Source organism: Rhincodon typus, chromosome 37 (genome assembly GCF_021869965.1).
Source record: "Rhincodon typus isolate 14 chromosome 37, sRhiTyp1.1, whole genome shotgun sequence".
Lineage (NCBI taxonomy): Eukaryota > Metazoa > Chordata > Chondrichthyes > Orectolobiformes > Rhincodontidae > Rhincodon > Rhincodon typus.
In genome coordinates, this window is record NC_063368.1 from 13,338,334 (window position 1) to 13,357,690 (window position 19,357).

The 19,357-nt window shown below is 41.2% G+C and overlaps 1 protein-coding gene across 3 annotated transcripts in view; it reads left to right on the forward strand.

Moving 5' to 3' along the window:
- The window catches only part of pold1 (polymerase (DNA directed), delta 1, catalytic subunit), a 121,721-nt gene extending 115,715 nt beyond the window's left edge, over positions 1-6,006 (forward strand). For all 3 annotated transcript variants that reach the window (XM_048617467.1, XM_048617466.1, XM_048617468.1), the window contains exon 27: positions 4,081-6,006. In XM_048617467.1, coding sequence (XP_048473424.1) covers positions 4,081-4,177 — 97 coding nt within the window. In that variant the 3' untranslated portion in view covers positions 4,178-6,006. The remainder of the gene's footprint in view (positions 1-4,080) is intronic.
- Positions 6,007-19,357: the final 13,351 nt, after the last annotated feature.

Genomic DNA, 19,357 nt, shown 5'->3' on the forward strand with positions numbered 1-19,357 from the left:
ACACTTCCTAAAGACAAGCGGGCAGTCCTGCTTCAGACTGGTGTTCTAGATTTAAATAACAACAGAATGCTGATGTTGACTTTTCAGCTGGTTTTCCCTATTCATGGAATCGTTAAAATTTCCAGCACATGAATCCTTCCATATCTATGCTGGCCGAAAAAGAACCATTCAGCCTAATCTCCTTTTCCTGCTCTTGCTGTGTAGTCTTGTAGGTTAATAACTTAAAGTGCGTATCCAAGTACTGGTCAAAGAAGTAGATTTTAAGGAAGGTATTATAGAGGGAGAGGCAGAACAATTTCAGAAGGAAATTCTTGTGATCGAGGCTGAGGCAGCTGAAGGCATATGTCCCATGGTGCTGTAAGAAATATCAGATGAGAAATAAAAGGGGGCCAAGCTAATTGTGAAGAAGTGGAAAAGGAAGTTAGTGCTGGAAATTTTCTAGTTCTACCAATACTGTTTACATGGTATCCCTCGGTCATAGAAACATGAATTAGGAACAGGAGTAGGTAGTTCAGTCCTTCAAAGCTGCTCTCCCAGGATCATGGCTGATCTGATTGTGGCGTCAACTCTGCTTTCAGTCTCTTCTTCAGCCTCATAACCATTGACTCTCTTGGTAGTCAGAAATCTGTGTGTCAATTTTTGACTTAAAAATATTCAATGCCTCTGCCTCCATTGATCTTTGGAGCAAAGAGTTCCAAAGACTCGCATTTCTCTGAGAGAAGAAGTTTCGTCACGTCTTCATCTTAAATCGAAAATGCTTTATCTTAAAAATTCTATTCCCTAGTTTTCGACTGTCGCACAAGGGAAAGCATCCGTTCAGTCATCCTGTCAAGTCCTCTGAGGTGCTCGTATGTCTCAGTAGATCACTTCTTAAACTCTAGTGGATGCAGATCCAACTTATCCAACTTTTCCTTGTAAGATAATCCTGTCTTCCCAGGAAGCAGTTGAGTGAGTCTTGTCTGGACTGCACTTTGTACAGTTATATCCCATCTTAAATAAGACTACCAAAACTGTACATGGTGCTCCAGATGTGGTCTTATCAATGTCCTGAACAACTGGCAAAATATCCCTACTTCATATTCCATTCCCCTTGCAATAAGTGACAACATTTTGTTTGTCATCCTAATATCTTGCTCTACCTGCATATAAACTCTGATTCACAGATCATGGAGGCCTAAATCCTTCTGTGCCTTAGAGGTCTTCAATCTCTCTCCATTTAAATAATATGCTGCTTTTCTATTTCTGCCAAAGTGGTCAGGTTCAGAGTTTCCAACTTTAAGCTCCATCTGCCAAATTTTTGTCCACTCATTTAACCACATTCATAATTCATTGCCCCTTTTGTCATTTTCACAACTTTCTTATCTTTTGTGTCATCACAACTTTAGCAATCGTACTTTTGATTCCTTCATCTGAGTCATGAATGTTAATTATAAATCATGGAGGGCATCCTATCTGATCGAATTTGATTTGATTTATTACTGTCACATGTACCGAGATACAGTGAAAAGTGTTGGAGATAGCAAGAACTGCAGATGCTGGAGTCAGAGTCAATACAGCGTAGAGCTGGACGAACACCTGATGAAGTCTAGGCCCGAAATGTCGACTCTCCTGTTCCTCTGATGCTGCCTGACCTGCTGTATTCCTCCAGCTCCACTCTGTATTGACAATCTTAGGTGCTTTACAGGCAGATTGTACTATACAAGTAACAAAACAACGCAGGTTACAATGTTTCTCTGCACCTTCGCAGCAGGTGTGATATCAACATTAACATTAAAGAAGTCCATAGTTTGCAAGCACTTGTTGTTGGAGTAGTGACCTCTTTAGCAAGGTACTGGTGCTCCAGGTACCCATTGGAACATTAACATTAAAAGAGAAGCAGTGAAAATTGGATGTTATTATTTTCACTGTGACTGCATTGTGTAGGCCCAGACCTACCAAACAGACATCCGCTGTCTGTAGCAAGGCCTAAACAACATTAGGGGATACAAAATCAAACAGTGTGAGATATCGGACAATGGCACATCCCTCCCTGTCACACTCCATGCTTTCTATCCTTGGTCTGAGCAGAATACCACCGACGTGGCGATGCCTGCCCCAACAGCCCCAGACCCACCTGTTCTCTTTGCCACGGCTTCAGAAGTCAGATCAGTCTTCCTGGGAGTCAACTGAAGGAAAGTGATGGGCTCGGATGGTGTCCCCAGCCGAGCACTCATACCTTGGGAGGACCAACTGGTGGAAGTATTCACCAACATCTTCAACCTCTCCTTCCTATAAGCTGACATCCCCACCTGCTTCAAGAAGACCACCATCATCCCTGTACCCAAAAAAACATATGCAGTATGCCTTAATGACCAACACCCAATAGCTCTGACTTCAATAATCATGAAGTGCTTCGAGAAGCTGGTCACGGCCCACATCAATTCCAGTCTCCCAATCTGCCTCGATCCCTTACAGTTAGCCTACTGATATAACAGATCCACAGAGGATGCCATATCCCTAGCCTTGCACTCATCCCTGCAGCATCTGGACAACAAAGACATCTACATCAGACTCCTGCTCGTTGACTACAGCTCCACCTTCAACACCATTATCCCCTCCAGACTGATCTCAAAACTGTGTGACCTTGGTCTCGGCTCTGCCCTCTGCAACTGGATCCTCCACTTCCGACCCATAGGCTGCAGTCAGTGAGGAAAGGTAACTGCACCTCCTCCACAATAACACTTAACACTGGAGTCCCCCAAGGATGCGTCCTCAGCCCCCTACTGTGTACAACTGTTTTGCCAAATTCCAAACGAACACCATCTACAAGTTCGCTGATGACACCACCGAAGTGGGATGGATATCTAACAAGTCAAAATACAGAAGGGAGATAGAGGGCTTGGTGACATGGTGCAATGAAAACAATCTGTCTCTCAACATCGGCAGAGCTAAAGAACTGATCATCGGCTCCAGAAAGAAAGGAGGATAACACACCCCCATCTACATCAACAGAACTGAGGTTGAGAGAGTGAAGAGCATCAAGTTTCTTGGAGTGATGATAACCGACAACTTGTCCTGGACTTCCTACGTAAATGCGACAGTCAAGAAGGCACAACAACGCCTCTTCTTCCTCAGGCAGCTTAGGAAATTTGGCATGTCCGTAAGGTCCCTCACCAATTTCTCCAGATGCAGTATTGAAAGCATACTATCTGGGTGCATAACGGCCTGGTATGGCAACTGCTCTGCCCAGGACCATAAGAAACTACAGAAAGTGGTGTGTACAGCCCAGACCATCACGGAAGCCAACTTGCCATCTGTGGAGTCTATTTACATGGCTCACTGCTGCAGAAAGGTGGCTAACATCATCAAAGACCCATCGCAAACTGGTAATGACCTCCTACGACATCTTCCATCAGGCAGAAGATACAGAAGCCTGAACACATGCGCAAGCAGGTTCAGGAACAGCTTCTTTCCAGCCATTATCAGACTGTTGAATGGACTCTAGCCTCAAATAATGTAACCTGTATGCTTCTACGTCTTTTTGATCTGTATATCTTTTGCTTGCTGTGATCTGCCTGTACTGCTTGTAAACAAAGTTTTTCACTGTATTTCAGTACACGCGACAATAATATCAATCAATCAATCAAGTGTGGACAGTCAGGCAATACTGCAAGGTCTTGTTCAAGCAAGTCGCGTCCTTTATTTCTAAGGATCACTGCTATGTTTTTTGTTATCCCAGCAGATTGGTTGAGCCTCTCTTGAACAAAGAGCTGATTTTTTCACTTGTTCTGAAGCTGAAACTTGGGGAACCATCAACATAAATCACTGCTGAATCGGAGAGTAATTTCCTTTCCTAGACATGTTAAGACTATGAAACTAACTATCATGGAGAGTATTTGAAGTAGATAGCCTCGGTGCATCAAAGGGGGAAGCTAGGTAAGTACATGAGGGAGAAAGGAATAGAATAGTATGTTAATTGGAGTAGGTGAATTCAGGGTGTGAAGTACAAACACTACCACAAACTCACTGGGCCGAATGGTTTGTCTCTGTGCTATAAATTCTGTCTAACATGTTTACGTTTTCTTCCTCTTTTCTCAATAGTCGGGATTGCCCTATATTCTACATGCGGAAAAAAGTGCAGAAGGACCTTGGTGACCAGGAGAAAGTAATGATGCGATTTGGACCAGCTACTTGGTGATGAGAGGAGCAAAAGATCAGGAGATATTAGGGTGGGGCAGAGAAAGACATTTTAAAATAAATGACTGGAAATGTTACTTCATAGGATACAGAAACTGATTGTTTCTGACCAATGACACTGCAATTTGAAGAGAAGCCTATCAGATATTATAAGCTCCAGATTTGCTTTCCGATTGTAAACATCTTTCAAGCTGAGCAGGTATTCATTCGTGGCCTCAAACTCAGCATCTGAAGAATGTCTAAATCAACAGCAAGTGGGATTTTTTTTGTTACCAAATGCAGTTGCCCTAATCTTTGGGAAGGAATTGGCAAAGGAAGGGAACATTCCAATGAAGAGTGTGCCGATTTTTCAGACGTATTATAACGGATACAGAATTTGAAAGATTCATTGGATGTTTTGCAATGCCACTGCCATTGAAATACTTCTTTTTATACACTAACGGAAGACATTTGGATTGCCAATATGCTAAATCCACTGCTGTTTCAAAAGGCGAAGAGATATTTTTATAGCAACTTTAGTAGTTGAATTGTCCGACCAGTGGCTTGATTGAAGTGCTCATGATCTGGATGAGTGGATGAATTAAGTGTCAATGAGGTTATGGATTTTGTTATTCTTAGGAAAAGTTTTCTTGGATTTCATTGATCCTTATTGCAGCATTACCAAATTCAGTAACTACAAGGACATTTGAATCTGTTGATTAGCTGGAGGATTTTTCCCCATTCACAGACATTTAAAACAATACTGCCTTCTGGCCATCTCTTCTATATTAGCTGATTGGAGTTGTAGGAATTGAAATTGGGAATGGTTTGAGGCACTTGTATGTCGTATATATTCTCCAACCAATCAAAGTAACCCCCACCCACTCTCCTAGAAGTACCTGTGAATCACGTGTTACATGCGTGTAGGGCAGAAGAATATGATTAAAACGTAAATTTAAAATCTTTCACAGATGGTATGTTTTTGCTCCCAGTTGTAAATTTTAAGCTGTTCTATTCAACCAGATTTTGAAGAATCTTTTGCAGGTGTTGTCAGCTGAACCAGAACATAACTAATCCTGGACTAGTTGGCAAGTGGAATTTCTATATCCCCGATATTGAGCACATCAATTCTCAATGTTTGAAAATATTGGATAGCTAACACCTGGACAGTAATGTCTGGAGCTGCACATAGCCTTCCGCTTGTATTGTGTTGGCTTTAGAATGAGCTTAATTATTGATCACTTCCTGGATTGGGAGAGGGATGGATATCAAATGCATTGCTCTTCTGATGCCACTTTTTCTGTAACCAGTGGTTCAGGGTACAGTTCCAGTCATGATCATTCTGGTAACACTCCAGAATAACTAGCCTATATGTGCAGTGATCCATGTTGGTGTTCAAGAGTGACCCCCATTACAGTTAAACTTGACTCTTCTGCCACCAGGGTGACAGGGGTTTATCCACAGGTAACGATCAGTAAACGAAACCTCCTTAGTCCTACATTTACTGAAGTCTTATTCTGATTTCTAGGGTCACTGATACCGGCTGACAAAATAAATCAAAACTGACTTCTCTGGTCTGATTTGGTTTGGCACGATATCAATTGCTGCATTTACCTACAGAGCTGTAAGAATACTATGTGAAATTCCACCATTCAACCACATCACAAGTTTTCAGTTGCATCAATCTTTATGCCAGGCTCGATGATAGTTGTTTTCTCATTCACTGATAGGTGGAATTTATTCAGAGTTTCACACAAGTAAGACTTTGTACAAATCATTTTTATATAATCATACGTATTTTGAGTGATGACTTTTGTATTTGAGAAATAAAAGTGCTAACTTTGTGACAAAGCAGTCATGTTCGTTTATTCTAGTGACTACCAGCTGTCTTTTGTGCTTGGACTGTTTTCCATGGAATTACATCTGCCTTCCTAAACACACTTAATAAATGTAGCTGGATGGTGTCGATCAAACTTCATTGAACAGCACCAATTTATTTTTATCCCTTTCCTAGCTCTGTGCTTGATGGAAAAGGTGCTATCTAATGGTTATTTCAGTTTAATGCCCATTCCCTGGGAAACAATCTCAATTAATCCCACTCCTGTGCTCAGTCCTAGTAGCCCTGCAAGTTTATTTTCTTCACATTCCTATCCAATTCCCTTTTATATTCATTGTTTCCATCCTATGGGTAGCAATATCCACGTCATTACCACTCACTGCATAAAAGGGTTCTTCCTCCCATTCCCTCTGCATTTCTTACCAACAGTCTTAAAATGTTCTGAGATCTTTTGTACAATCGGTTATGGGATGGTCTAATAATTGATTCATGGGTGCCATTGGATTCTTATACAATGTGGAGAATCACATCCATAACAAAACCTGTTAAGCCAACTAAAAGAAACTATAGGGAACGTATTTGTGTTCTGCATTCTATTTTTGCCTCGCTTTCTATCACTTTGTGAAGGGGGGTGACATAATCACTCATTTGCTAGCAACTTCCTGATCTCTTACAAAGAACAATACAACACAGGAACAGGCCTTTCGGCCCTCCAAGCCTGTGCTGACACACTTTGCCCTTCCATACTAAAACTGTTTTCACTTAAAGGATTCGTATTCCTCTATTCCCTTCTTATTCACATATTCGTTTAGGTGGCTCTTGAATGCTGCTGTTGTGACTGCTACTCTGGCAGTGCGTTCCAAGCACTCACCATCCTTTGTGTGAAAAACTTGCCTTGCATGTGTCTTTTAATTCTCCCACACCCCCCACACCTTGAACCTGTGTCCTTTAGTAATTGACCCCTCCACCCTTGTCTAAATGGCTGTTCTTCATCTATGAACATACATGATATTTGATCATGACATCTTAGTTGAATAGCATCTTAAGACATGAATACACTTCTAAGGTTCTGGATGGCATTTAGATGCAAGTATCCTATTTTTTTTTCCTCCTCATTCTAGAGTGATGCTGCCAGTTATAGTTCCCAATTGACTTACTGGTTGCAATCAGCTCGAGGATTGAACCAGAGATCTGTTTTAGAAGTGCAAAGTGATTCCAAATACTTAGCTGCTCATTTTGGTTCTGGGTTGCCCATTCAAACTTTTATTTCTGTTTGGTAATCTGCTTGGAATAGCTTATTTAGACTTTCCATTTTTTGCAGTTTTTTTAATAATCATGCTTTCATTGGTACGTCTAAGTACTTTTAGCCACTTCCAAGCAGTTCATACAAGGATTGATCTTTATCCATTGGATGAAGTACGGAATGTGAAAGGAATAAAAATTATGGCTGCTCATCTAGGGATGTGCACAGGATGAACAATGAAACCCATTGAATAAATGTTAACTAATTTCCTTATGATCTTGAAGTTCAATAAGTACTGTCCCAGTTCATAAGCCAGAAACTCTGGGTTCAAGTCTCTGTCCAGGACTGGATTATAAACCTGTAAATCCATGCAATATGTCAATAGCAAGAGAGTCTCCTGGTCAGCCATGCCTGAAGTAGAGTAGCGCCTCTCTGGTCGCAGGCTGGTGACTTGTTAATATCTATTCTATCCAGACCTAAGCTACCACCTTTTAACCTTCTCGCCAAGAAGAGCAGTCCAAACCAGACCCATCTATCCTTATAACTGAAATGCCTCATCCCTGGACCTGTTTTTTGTAAATCTCTTCAGTACTGTCTCCAATGTGCTTACAACTTTTCTATAGAATAGTGCCCAGAACTGTAACTGCCTTGTTCTTGTGGGATAAACCAACATTCTAGAATTGGCCTTCTAAGGACATGCCAGAATAATGCACCAACTTAGTCAGTACAACAAAGGGCTTGCTGCATACCAATCATCAAAAATAAACTGGCTAAGCAGTCCCAATATTAATAAATCAGAGAAATGCTTTGTACTAATAAGTTTGATAATTAACAATGAGCAACAAAGAAGGAAGAGCTTCCGCCAATCATCCTGTACTCAACCATGGTGAGTCCAGCATGTGTTTATGCAAGAGATGATGCTGAAGTATTTGCAAGAGATGATGCTGAAGTATTTACAAGTGATTTTGGCCAAAACTGCCAAATGAATGGCCTCTTGAAGTCATTGCCACCATTGGCAATAATGCCCAGACAACCTGGCTCACTATTTGGAACAAACTGCCGACTTGATGCTTCAGACCTGTGAACCAAATTAGCAAGTGATTCCTGCTGTAACCAAGGTGTTGGCACCTAATGTGGACTAATGCCCAGGTATGTCATTAACAAATGACATTAACAAAAAAAAACAAGATTAATCAACTTATTCAGTTCTCATACTATCGGCTTGCTGCTCGTGATGTGACAGTTTTGGCAAGTGTCATCAAGTACCATTTAGTAACAACAGGCAAGTAGTCCATCCAGTTCCACTGGTACCACTTCATTCCAGACAATACAAAGTAAATGCATGAGAGATCAGTGATCACCCCTACAATCAAGGCAACATTTAGCACCAAGGAATCCAAACAAAACTGAAATTACCGTGAATATTGTCCCATGTCTGGAAACAAATTATTTGCAGAAGGGTGGTTATAATTGTTGGAGACCAACTGCAATAGTTTAATCACAGCAGGAGCTGGCATCCTCAGGTAAAATATCTTCAGCTATTTCATCGATTATTTTTTATTATAAGGACAGGAATGAAACTGTTTCTGATTACTTCAATCTTGAGTTCTCTAATAATGCAGCCGCCTTCAAGAAACATCAAGACTTGGGGTGATAAGAGGCATATATAGCATTTGTGTTATACAGTCACCTCCTGCCAACCTTGGTATAGTTGACATTGGTATAGTTGATGCCTCCACTGTTAACATCCAGAGATATCAGCATTGATCAGACTTTTAACAAAGCAAACCATGTCAAAACTGACCACTGGAAAGACAAGGACCAGGATCAATGTGATAGTTAACCTCTAGCATCGACAAGACTCCAGTCAGGAATACAAACGGAGAGCTTACTGAGTGTTGTTGTGATAGTGAAGAAACTTAACACTTTCCAGAATAAAGCAATCTGCCCTGCCCCTGCCATTTAATTCAATATCCAGATCCTCTTTGCAATCTATGACTGTATACTATCTACAGTGTATGCTGCAGAAACTTAGTAGGCTTAACTTTGACACCACTTCAGCCCCATGGTATTATTAACTGGACAGGGCAGTGTTAGGGGAATATCAACATTTCCCTGTTCCCCTATAAGTAGCATACTATCCTGCTATGTTACATAACCTGCCCCAATTCACTTCTTCATTGCTGGATCAATAGCGTGGAATTTCCCAACTAACATACCACCACAAGTCGACAAAGATTTAACGAGATTGTCGACACCATTTCAGGATGATTGGTAATAGACAATAAATGTGAGTTTATCAGCATTGTTCACATCTTGAGAAGACTTTTAGAAGTGTTTTAAGAACGTCTTAATGCAAATGCTATAAGATCTATTGTTCCATGTGATAGATTTCTAGTAACGTTCATGCCAAAGCACTCTGCTGTATTAATGTGCTGTAACTACAACTGCTGAAGGGTTTTCACTGTTTAACCACAAGTAACTGGTTAATCTGTGCTGTAACCATTCTATGACTTTATCTGTTTAACATAAAACTCACCATTCTTAGATCTTTGAGGTATTGGGTAGGTTTATACCATCAAATGTTAGGAATTGGTGCTTGTCCTTCATTTATATGCATTTGGAGAGGCAAGGAATGATTAGGAATAGTCAGCATGGTTTAGTGCAAGGGAAATTGTGTCTCACAAACTTGATTGAGATTTTGGAAGAAGTAACCAAGAAGATTGATGAGGGCAGAGTGGTAGATATTGTTTACCTGGACTTTTAGTAAAGCCTTTGACATGGTTCCACGTGGTACACTAATTAGTAAAGTTAGATCACATGGGATTCAGGGTGAGCTTGCCAACTGGATACAAAATTGGCTTAATGGCAGGAGACAAAGTGTGGTGGAGAGGGTTGTTTTTCGGACTGGAGTGACCAGCAGTGTCCACTTTTGTCATTTATATAAATGATTTAGATGAGAATACTGACAGCATGGTTGGTAAGCTTACAGATGACAACAAAATTAGTTGTGTAGTGGATAGTGAAGGTTGGGTCAATAGGCTGAGGAGTTTAATTTGAATAAATGCGAGGTAGTGAATTTTGGTAAAACAAATAGGGGCAGGACTTATACAATTAAAAGCAGGATCATGGGTAATGCTGTAGACAGAGACCTAGGGGTTATGGTACATAATTCTTTGAAGTTTGCATCACATGTTGATAAGGTTGTTAACAAAGTGTTTAGCACACTTGTGTTCATTGCTCAGATCTTTGAGTGTAGCAGTTGAACCGTCATGTTGAGGTTGTACAGGATGTTGGTGAGCGTTCTTCTGGCTGCTTTGTTACAGGAAGGATGTTATTAATTAGGAGAGGGTTCAAAAAAGATTTACCAGAACGTTGCCCAGAATGGAGGATTTAAGTTATAAGGAAAGGCTGGGACTTTTTTCACTGGAGCATAGGAGGTTGAGGGGTGACCTTCTAGAAGTCTATAAAATCATGGGAAGTATGGATAAGGTGAATGGCAGGTGTCTTTTTCTCTCGGGTGAGGGGTGTCAACTCTAGGGGGCACATTTTAAAGGTGAGAGGAGAAAGATTTTAAAAAAGATGTAAGGGGCAACTTTTTTTACAGCGTGGTTCATGTATGGAATGAACTTGCAGTGGAAGTGGTGGATGTGAGCGCAGGCAGATGGGACTAGTTGAGTTTGGGATTATGGTCCATTTGGTCTGCTTGGACCAAAAGGTTTTTTTCCGTGTTGTATGTCTGTGTGACTCATTTCAGTTCGGTCACTGACGGCAGAGAAAACGAACTTTCTGGTCTGAGTGGCTTGGACCACAGATTGTAGAGGTGATAAATGATGGTTGCAACCAAACTCTGTAGTGAATCTATCTTTTAAGCAATCTTTATCTTCTTTTGATTCATCTGTGTACAATTGAAAAATGTGCAGCATGCTTTATTCTTGTAGTGACTATTTCAGATCTGATGCCCATGGTGCATGTGAAGCCAAGATCTCAAGTTGCACTTGAATTATTTTTCAGCCTTGGTAATCAGCAGCCTATTTCTCCATTAAGTAAAAATTCCTCAAGTTGTTAATTGGTTATGTTACTTCATGAATCTTCTTTCTAATTATTATGTAGTAGTTTGGTAATCTCATGCGAGATCTTCCAATTTATCATCAAAGTCCTAGCTTACAGCTTTGTTTCCTCAATTCCATTCTCACTGTGATTTGAATTTTGTTTTTAACACCAGGTGTCCTTTGAGCAGTATGTCGATTTGGTCTTCTTGGTCATCCATTACTTTGTAGGATTCATTGGTCAACATTGGTTTCCAGATCTGGCAGTGCATTGATAATTGAGTGCCACTATTTTACAAGCTGTGCCAGACGTATTTGAATCTAATTAAACCACAAAAATTACTGACCTCAAATCAGAACCCTAAAGTAACACCAGACTTCATGAACTGGAAATGTTATTCTGATATAAAAACACTTGTACTTTGAAGTTACAAAGAAGATAGATTATAGATTACTAATTACCAAACAGCTGCTATCAAACTTAAGCTTTTTACTCAAATACACACTCATTCACAAATAACACAGCAGATAGTTTGACACATACACTATGGGTGGGATCTGTTCTGCATCTGTATTGTATTGATGTTGACTCAATGTTGTCTGCAGCGTGATGCACAGTTTTTATTTCATTGGCTGATCAGTTGGACTCAGGGTCTTGTCTTTTCCTTTCTGTTTTAGAATATTTCCAACAGTATCTCTGAATGCAGTTCTTCCTTTCACTTGACCGAGTAGGAGAGAGCATACTAAAGAGAAAAGAGGCAGAGAGATGACATTGCAACTGGCTCCAAGGGGTTTGTCACGAAATATGAACACTCAATCCAAGATTGAGGATTTGTCTTGTTGCCTTGAGAATTCTTCCTTAATCGGTTTTAATGGACCTCTTATCTCATGACCATAGATCAGTTTGAGGGGACTAAGTATGGTAGATTAATTTGGGAATGTCTGGTAACAAAAAAAATCATAAATCTAAACCTTTGACCCAATTTTGTGGGTATTTGTGATAATATGCCTTAATCAATGTTTTCAGAATCTGAGGTACCTCTCCTTAGGTTAGCAAGTTTGTGTGTTTGCGTTTGACAGGTGACTTCAGCTGCTTTCTGAGCCTCAATTAACAAGGACGTACTAAATGCTCCTTGTGTTTATCCTCATTAAAGAGTGTTTAAGCAACCCTAACATCTACTTGTGGCATTGTTTCGTTCTGTGATTGACTTCATTTGGCTATTGTTCTGGTCACTAGACACAATGGAAAAATATGTGGACCTTGTTCTTGTAACTGTTCCGTCCTTTTAACCTCATTCAGACTTTGTGATTTTGGGTGAAGCTAAAACCTACACTCCAGTCACGTCATTCCCTAGGTGTAAGTCGACTCCATCCACAGGTAATTTCTAAATAACTCCTACCATCACTCTTCTGATGACACCTCACAATCTAATTTGATTTTTATATAATGGAACTAGGTTATACTCTTCACTTGTATCTTTTTACTAGCACCTTGGTTTTCATTGCATTCTCTGGAGGAAAGATTATGTTCTTTCTGACAAAAACATTTGAGTAGCTCCTGTTTTCCTTACTGTAGTTACGGTTTTAGCAGTGTCCTTTGAAGAAAAAAGGGGTTATTCTTTTGACAAAAACCATTTATATCTCTCCTGTCTTCTATTGGCCTCACATGCACTTATAGCAAACATGCATGCACAACCGCTCCAAGGGCCTGCATATGACAATCAGCATGCTGATGCCATTCACAGCTTATTCCAGAAGCCACTGCTACACATGGACCTCAGAGATCTGTGCAGAAGAAAAGATATTTAGCAGGAATGATACTGCTAGGAGATTTTACCTTCAGTTTCTTGGTTGTAGTTAAAGCTGTAATTTGGTCTGCGGTGTTTTCGTTTTGAGTTCCTTTCTCAGGCTCAATCTTATGAATTCCAGTAAGTCCCCTGGATTTCCCACACTACTCTGAATGAATGTGCCCCTGTTTTTCATTTTGGAGATGCTGAGGCCTTCGATTTTCACCCTCCACCCTCAGTATCTTGGCAGCACGATGGCTCAGTGGTTAGCACTACTGCCTCACAACGCCAGGGACCTAGGTTCAATTCCATCCTTTTCTGTGTGGAGTTCGGACATTCTCCCCATGTCTGCATGGGTTTCTTCTGGGTGCTGTGGTTTCCTCCCGCAGTCCAAAGATGTGCATGCTAGGTGGATTAGCCATGGGAAATGCAGGGTTACAGGGTTAGGGTGGGGTGCTCTTCAGAGGGTTGGTGTTGATGGGCTGAATGGCCTCCTTCCACACTAAGGATTCTATGATTCTATCCTCCTTTCCAGTTTGAAGAATTCTTGGGGTATTTCAAGATGTCCCTTCTTTATCCTGAATACCAACCTTTCTTTCACTCATTGTCTATCCTTCCCTGGTTTAGGGGATGATAACATATAAAGCTTTATTTTTCTGAATCAGCCCACAATTGTAAGACATTTCTGCTGATCATACAATAGTTGCAGTCCTCTGGTCTTGAACATGGCTTCCATTTGGTAAAGTTAGTAAGATGTTTTTGAAATTCGAAGTGACTTACCTCTCTCAGAGCTTCATATGTGGTACTTAACTACTAACTCCTCAATCCACCTGTCAAAATTATTTTGCTTTACCGTTTCACATTCTAGATCAGTTTGCCCAGACTGTTCCTTGAAATTTCTAAAATTTTGTCTACGCTTCAGTACCTGACCTATGCACACCCAGAATAGGTTTGTTGCTGCAAAATAATCCTTAGAAGCCTTCTCTGACAATGACACACAAACGTCACCATCAACCTGCTCTGCTTGAGCAATCTCCAGTGTTGTTTCAAGATTTTCTTTAAGAATGTCTCCACATTCTTTTTCTAAAATTTTGTTAGGGCCTGTACTAACTTAATCATTTCATTACTGGATCTTAAATTAAATTCTTAGTCTAACCAATTCCTCTTGACATTTAATGTTTTAACCATTGCTGAATCCCTTACTGTGAACATCCTGGAGGTGTTGCCATTCAGCCATATAAATACTGTCGCAACAAGAGCAAGTCAGAAACTAGACTTTCTAAGGTGACTAACTCACTTCTTAAATCCCAAGAGCTTGTCCTTCATTTACAAAGTACATATCAGTAACATTTTCTTTCATTAATTTTTTCATGGGATGTGGGCATGACTGGCATGACCCATCCCCAATAACATCAAGCGATATGCTGGGATGGGTGGGGAGGGCGGGGGGAGGGGTAGTGCAGGGAAGTGACAATGACGTAGATGATCAAGTGTGATCTATTTGCCAGCAGATCAGGCTTAATGGGCTGAATGGCCTACTTGTATTTCTCGATTGTGTTGGATTTTCCTTTGTCACTTATAATGTATTCTTGGCACTGCATGCAATGACTGTGGGTCAAATTGCTTGAGCATATAATCCAGGTTGATGGTCTCAATGCAATACTGATGGAATGATAGGATAATAAACTGAGATGCTATCTCCCCTTTCTTGCTAATTTTCATAGGATACTTGCATTATTGACAAGGCCAACATTTGTTGCTCATCCCTGATTGTCCAGCTTGCTAGGGCTACTTCAGAAGGCAGTTAAGAATCAGCCATAATGCTGAGAGTCTGGATTCACATGCAAGTCAGACCAGGTAATGATAGCCAATTGCCTTCCCCTAAAGGGCATCTGTGAAACATCGGGCTTTTACAGCAATTGCTGATAGTTGTCATGGTCTCTGTGACTCAGATGAGTTTTAGATCCCAGATTTAATCATAATGTTTAAATTCCACTAGCTACTGTGTGTGTGTGTGCGTGTGTTGGGGTTGGGGTCACTACTTCAATTACCTTCCAGTTGATGAAAAAGATTATATTGTTTTTCAAATAACAACATGGAATTCTGTCCTTGGTCAATATTTAATTTTATTTTAACACCACTAAAAAATACAAACTCTCAAGTCATTATCAAATTGCTGTTAGTAGGATCTTGCTATGTACACACTGGCTACCATTTTTCTGACATTCCAGCAGTGATCAACTCAGAAGAATTCTGTTGGCTGCTGAATGCTTTGGGATGCCCTGAGGTTATGAAAGGCACTATATAAATACAAGTGTTTTTTTAACCAGGGTTGCTGATGCTGCTTGAACTATACCCCCATGAATTGCAGAGGAAAGCAACTGAAGAGTGTAATTTAATATCTCTTCATTGCCATGGCTTGATTTATAGGATTTGTGCATCTGAGTAACAAGTTGGTAGGGTCAAGCCCTATTTGCATAGGTGTAAAAGGCTTTTGAATATCTTGAGGTTGAGTTATGGTCTCAGCTGATAATGGTTGAAAAGTCAGGTCTGAGAATTAAACCTGGCTTGTGTGGTACAAACCTTATGTTTTATACATATTTTAATATAATTTATTTTACAGTTTGGATTTTGAATAAGTGGCATTTCAGCTTTGGTCAGTGTCTAAGAATGGGTTTAGTTATTAACTTTTAAGGCTTTCTGAAGCCATAATTTGTATAAAACAAAAGAGAATGAGAGAACGTTCTTGGAAGAAAATGGGATTTTATATCGAGAGATTTTTACCCGTGAACAAACTAAACCATGTGGTGCATTAGATTTCAGTTAGAAGGATTCAGAATGGTGCTTTCTTTGGTCAGTGTAAACACCCATAACTTCAAAAAAAACTTTTAGTTTCAGTTCAGGTTACAGAAGTCCTGGTTCAAGCTAGATATATAAAACTCCTTATTCTGAAGAAGGAAGATAATTTATGGTTTAACAGTTCAAGATTAACTCTGTGTAAGGAGTGTAGTTTGAAAGTTCCAGACCAGAAGTGTTTGGTTAAAACCCTGATTGGGTTGTTTGAACCTGAGAAGGTCTAAGTTCATTTGCATGGAGACTTAAGTCAAAGTTTATTAGATTCTTAAGACCAGGAGTCAAAATGTCAGATAACAGAGCCCTCTGTTTTTACTCATTCATGGGATATGGTGTCGCTGGCTAGCCAGCATTTCTTGCCCATCCCTAGTTGCCCTTGAGAAGGTGGTGGTGAGCTGCCTTTTTGAGCTGTTGCAGTTGAACTGTTCCTGTAGGTTGACACATCATGCAATTAGGGAGAGAATTCCAGGATTTTGACCCAGCAACAGTGAAGGAATGGTGATATATTTCCAAGTCAGGATGGTGAATGGCTTGGAGGAGAACTTGAAGGTGATGGTTTTCCCATGTATCTGCTACCTTTGTCCTTGTAGATGGAATGGTTGTGGGCTTGGAAGGTGCTAACTGAGGATCTTGGCTGAATTTCTGCAGTGTATCTTGTAGATAGTAAACACTGCTGCTGCTGAGTGTTAGTGGTGGAGGGAGTGGATGCTTGTGGATGTGAGTCCCAGTCAAGTGGGCTGGTTTATCCTGGATGGTGTTGAACTTCTTGAGTGTTGTTGGAGCTGCACTCATCCAGGGAAGATTCCATTATGCTCCTGATTTGTGCCTTGTAGATGGTGGACAGGTTTTTGGGGAATCAGGGAGTGAGTTACTCATCGCCGTATTCCTAGATGTTGAGCTACTCTTTAGCCACTGTGTTTATGTGGTGAGTCCAGTTGAGTTTTTGGTCAGTGGTAACCCCTAGGATGTTGATAGTGGAGGATTCAGTGATGGTAACATCATTGAATGTCGGGGGTGGTGATTAGATTGTCACTTATTGGTGGTTGACATAGCCTGGCATTTATGTGGTGTGAATTTTACTTGCCACTTATCAGTCCATGTCTGAATATTGTCCAGATCTTGATGCATTTGAACATGGACTGCTTCAGTATCTGAGGAGTCACAAATGGTGCTGACCATTGTGCAGTCATTAGCGATTATCTCCACATCTGACCTAATAATGGAGGGAAGGTCATTGATGAAGCAACTGGAGATGGTTGGGCCTAGGACACTACCCTGAGGAACTCCTGCAGTGATGAACTGGAGCTGAGATGACTGAACTCCAACAAACCAACCATTTTCCTAAGTGCCAGGTATGACTTCAACTAGCAGAGTTTGCCCCCGAATTCAGTTTTGCTAGGGCTCTTTGATGCCACTTTCACCTCACCTCTGGAATTCAGCTCTTTTGTCCGTGTTTGAACCAAGGCTGTAATGAGGACAGGAGCTGAGTGGCCCTGGCGGTACCCAAACTGGGCGTCGCTGAGCAGGTGCTGTTTGATAGCACTATGGATGACACCACCCATCACTTTACTGATGATCTCAAGTAGACTGCTGGGACAATCATTGGCCGGGTTGGATTTGTCCTGCTTTTTGTGTATGGGACGTTCCTGGGCAATTTTCCACATTGTCAGGTATATGCCAGTGTTGTAACAGTACTCGAGCTTGGCTAGGGGATTGGCAAGTTCTGGAGCAGAGGTCTTCAGGACTATTGTCGGAATGTTGTCAGGGCCTATAACTTTTTTGGTATCCAGTATCTCTAACCATTTCTTGATATCACTTGGAGTGAATCTAATTGGCTGAAGACTGGTATCTGTAATGCTGGGGACCCCTGGAGGAGGCCAAGTTGAATCATCCACTCAGCACTTCTGGCTGAGGATTGCTGCAAATGCTTCAGCCTTATCTTTTACACTGATACATTGGGCTCTTCCATCATTGAGGATGAGGATATTTGTGAAGCTTCCTCCTCCAATGAGTTGTTTAATTGCCCACCACCATTCACGACTGGATGTGGCAAGACTGCAGAGCTTAGATCTGATCCGTGGTTTGTAGGATCGCTTAGCTCTATGACTTGCTGCTTACGTTGTTTGGTATGCAAGTAATCCTGTTTGGTGGCTTCACCAGGTTGATACCTCATTTTCAGGTATGCCTGGTGCTGCTCCTGGCATGCCCTCCTGCTTTCTCCATTGAACCAGGGTTGATCCCCTGGCTTGATGGTAATGGTTGAGTGGGGGATATGCCAGGCCATAAGTTTGCAGGTTGTTCTGGAGTACAATTCTGCAGCTGTTGATGGCCCACAGCCCATTGTGGATGTCCAGTCTTGAGTTGCTAAATCTGTGCGAAGTCTATCCCATTTAGCACGGTGATAGTGCCACACAACACGACAGAGGTTATTCTTGATGTAATTTGACTTTGATTTTGACTCCACAAGGTCTGTACAGTGGTCACTCTTAATGATTCTGCCATGGACAGATGCATCTGCAGCCAGTAGATTAATAAAGATGACGTTAAGTATGTTTGGTTCCCTCACCACCTGCTGCAGACCCAGTCTAGCAGCTATGTCCTTTAGGACCCAACCAGCTTGATCAGTAGTACAGCTGCCAAGCCACTCTTGGTGGATATTGAAATCCACCCCCTTCACCCCCAGAGTATGTTTTGGCCCTGGCCATCCTCAGTACTTTCTGCAAGCAGGAGGTTTCTTTCCCCATGTTCAACCTGAAGCCATGAGACTTCATGGGGTCTGGAGTCAATGTTGAGGATTCAACATTGTATACCACTGTGTCACCACTTTTGCTGGGTTTGTCCAGCTGGTAGGACAAGACATATCTAGGGATGGTGACAGTGGTGTCAGTGACAGTGTCTTAAAGTATGATTCCATGAGCATGACTGTGTCAGGCCATTGCTTGAGCAGTCTGTGAACCAGCTCTCCCAATGTTGGCACTAATCCCCAGATGTTAGTAAGGAGGACTTTACAGAGTCAATGTGACTGTTTTAACTGTTGTCTTTTTCGGTGCCTAGGTGATGCTAGGTGATCCGTATGGTTTTATTTCTGTGAGACTTTGTAGAGATTGGTACAATTAAATGGCTTGCTAGGCCATTTCAGAGGGCAGTTGAGTGTCAACGACATTGCACTGGGTCTGGAGTCACATGGAGGTCAGACCAGGTGAAGATGGCAGGTTTCCTTCCTTGAAGGACATTAGTGACAATCGACAATGGTTTCATGGTCATCAGTAGATTCTTAATTCCAGATCTTTTTTATTGAATTCAATTCCCACCATCTGCCATAGCGGGATATGAATCTAGGTCCCCAGAACATTAGCTGAGTTTCTGGATTAATGGTCTAGTGATAATGCCAATAAGCCAACATCTCCTCTGTCTAGCAGCTCTGTGACAGAAG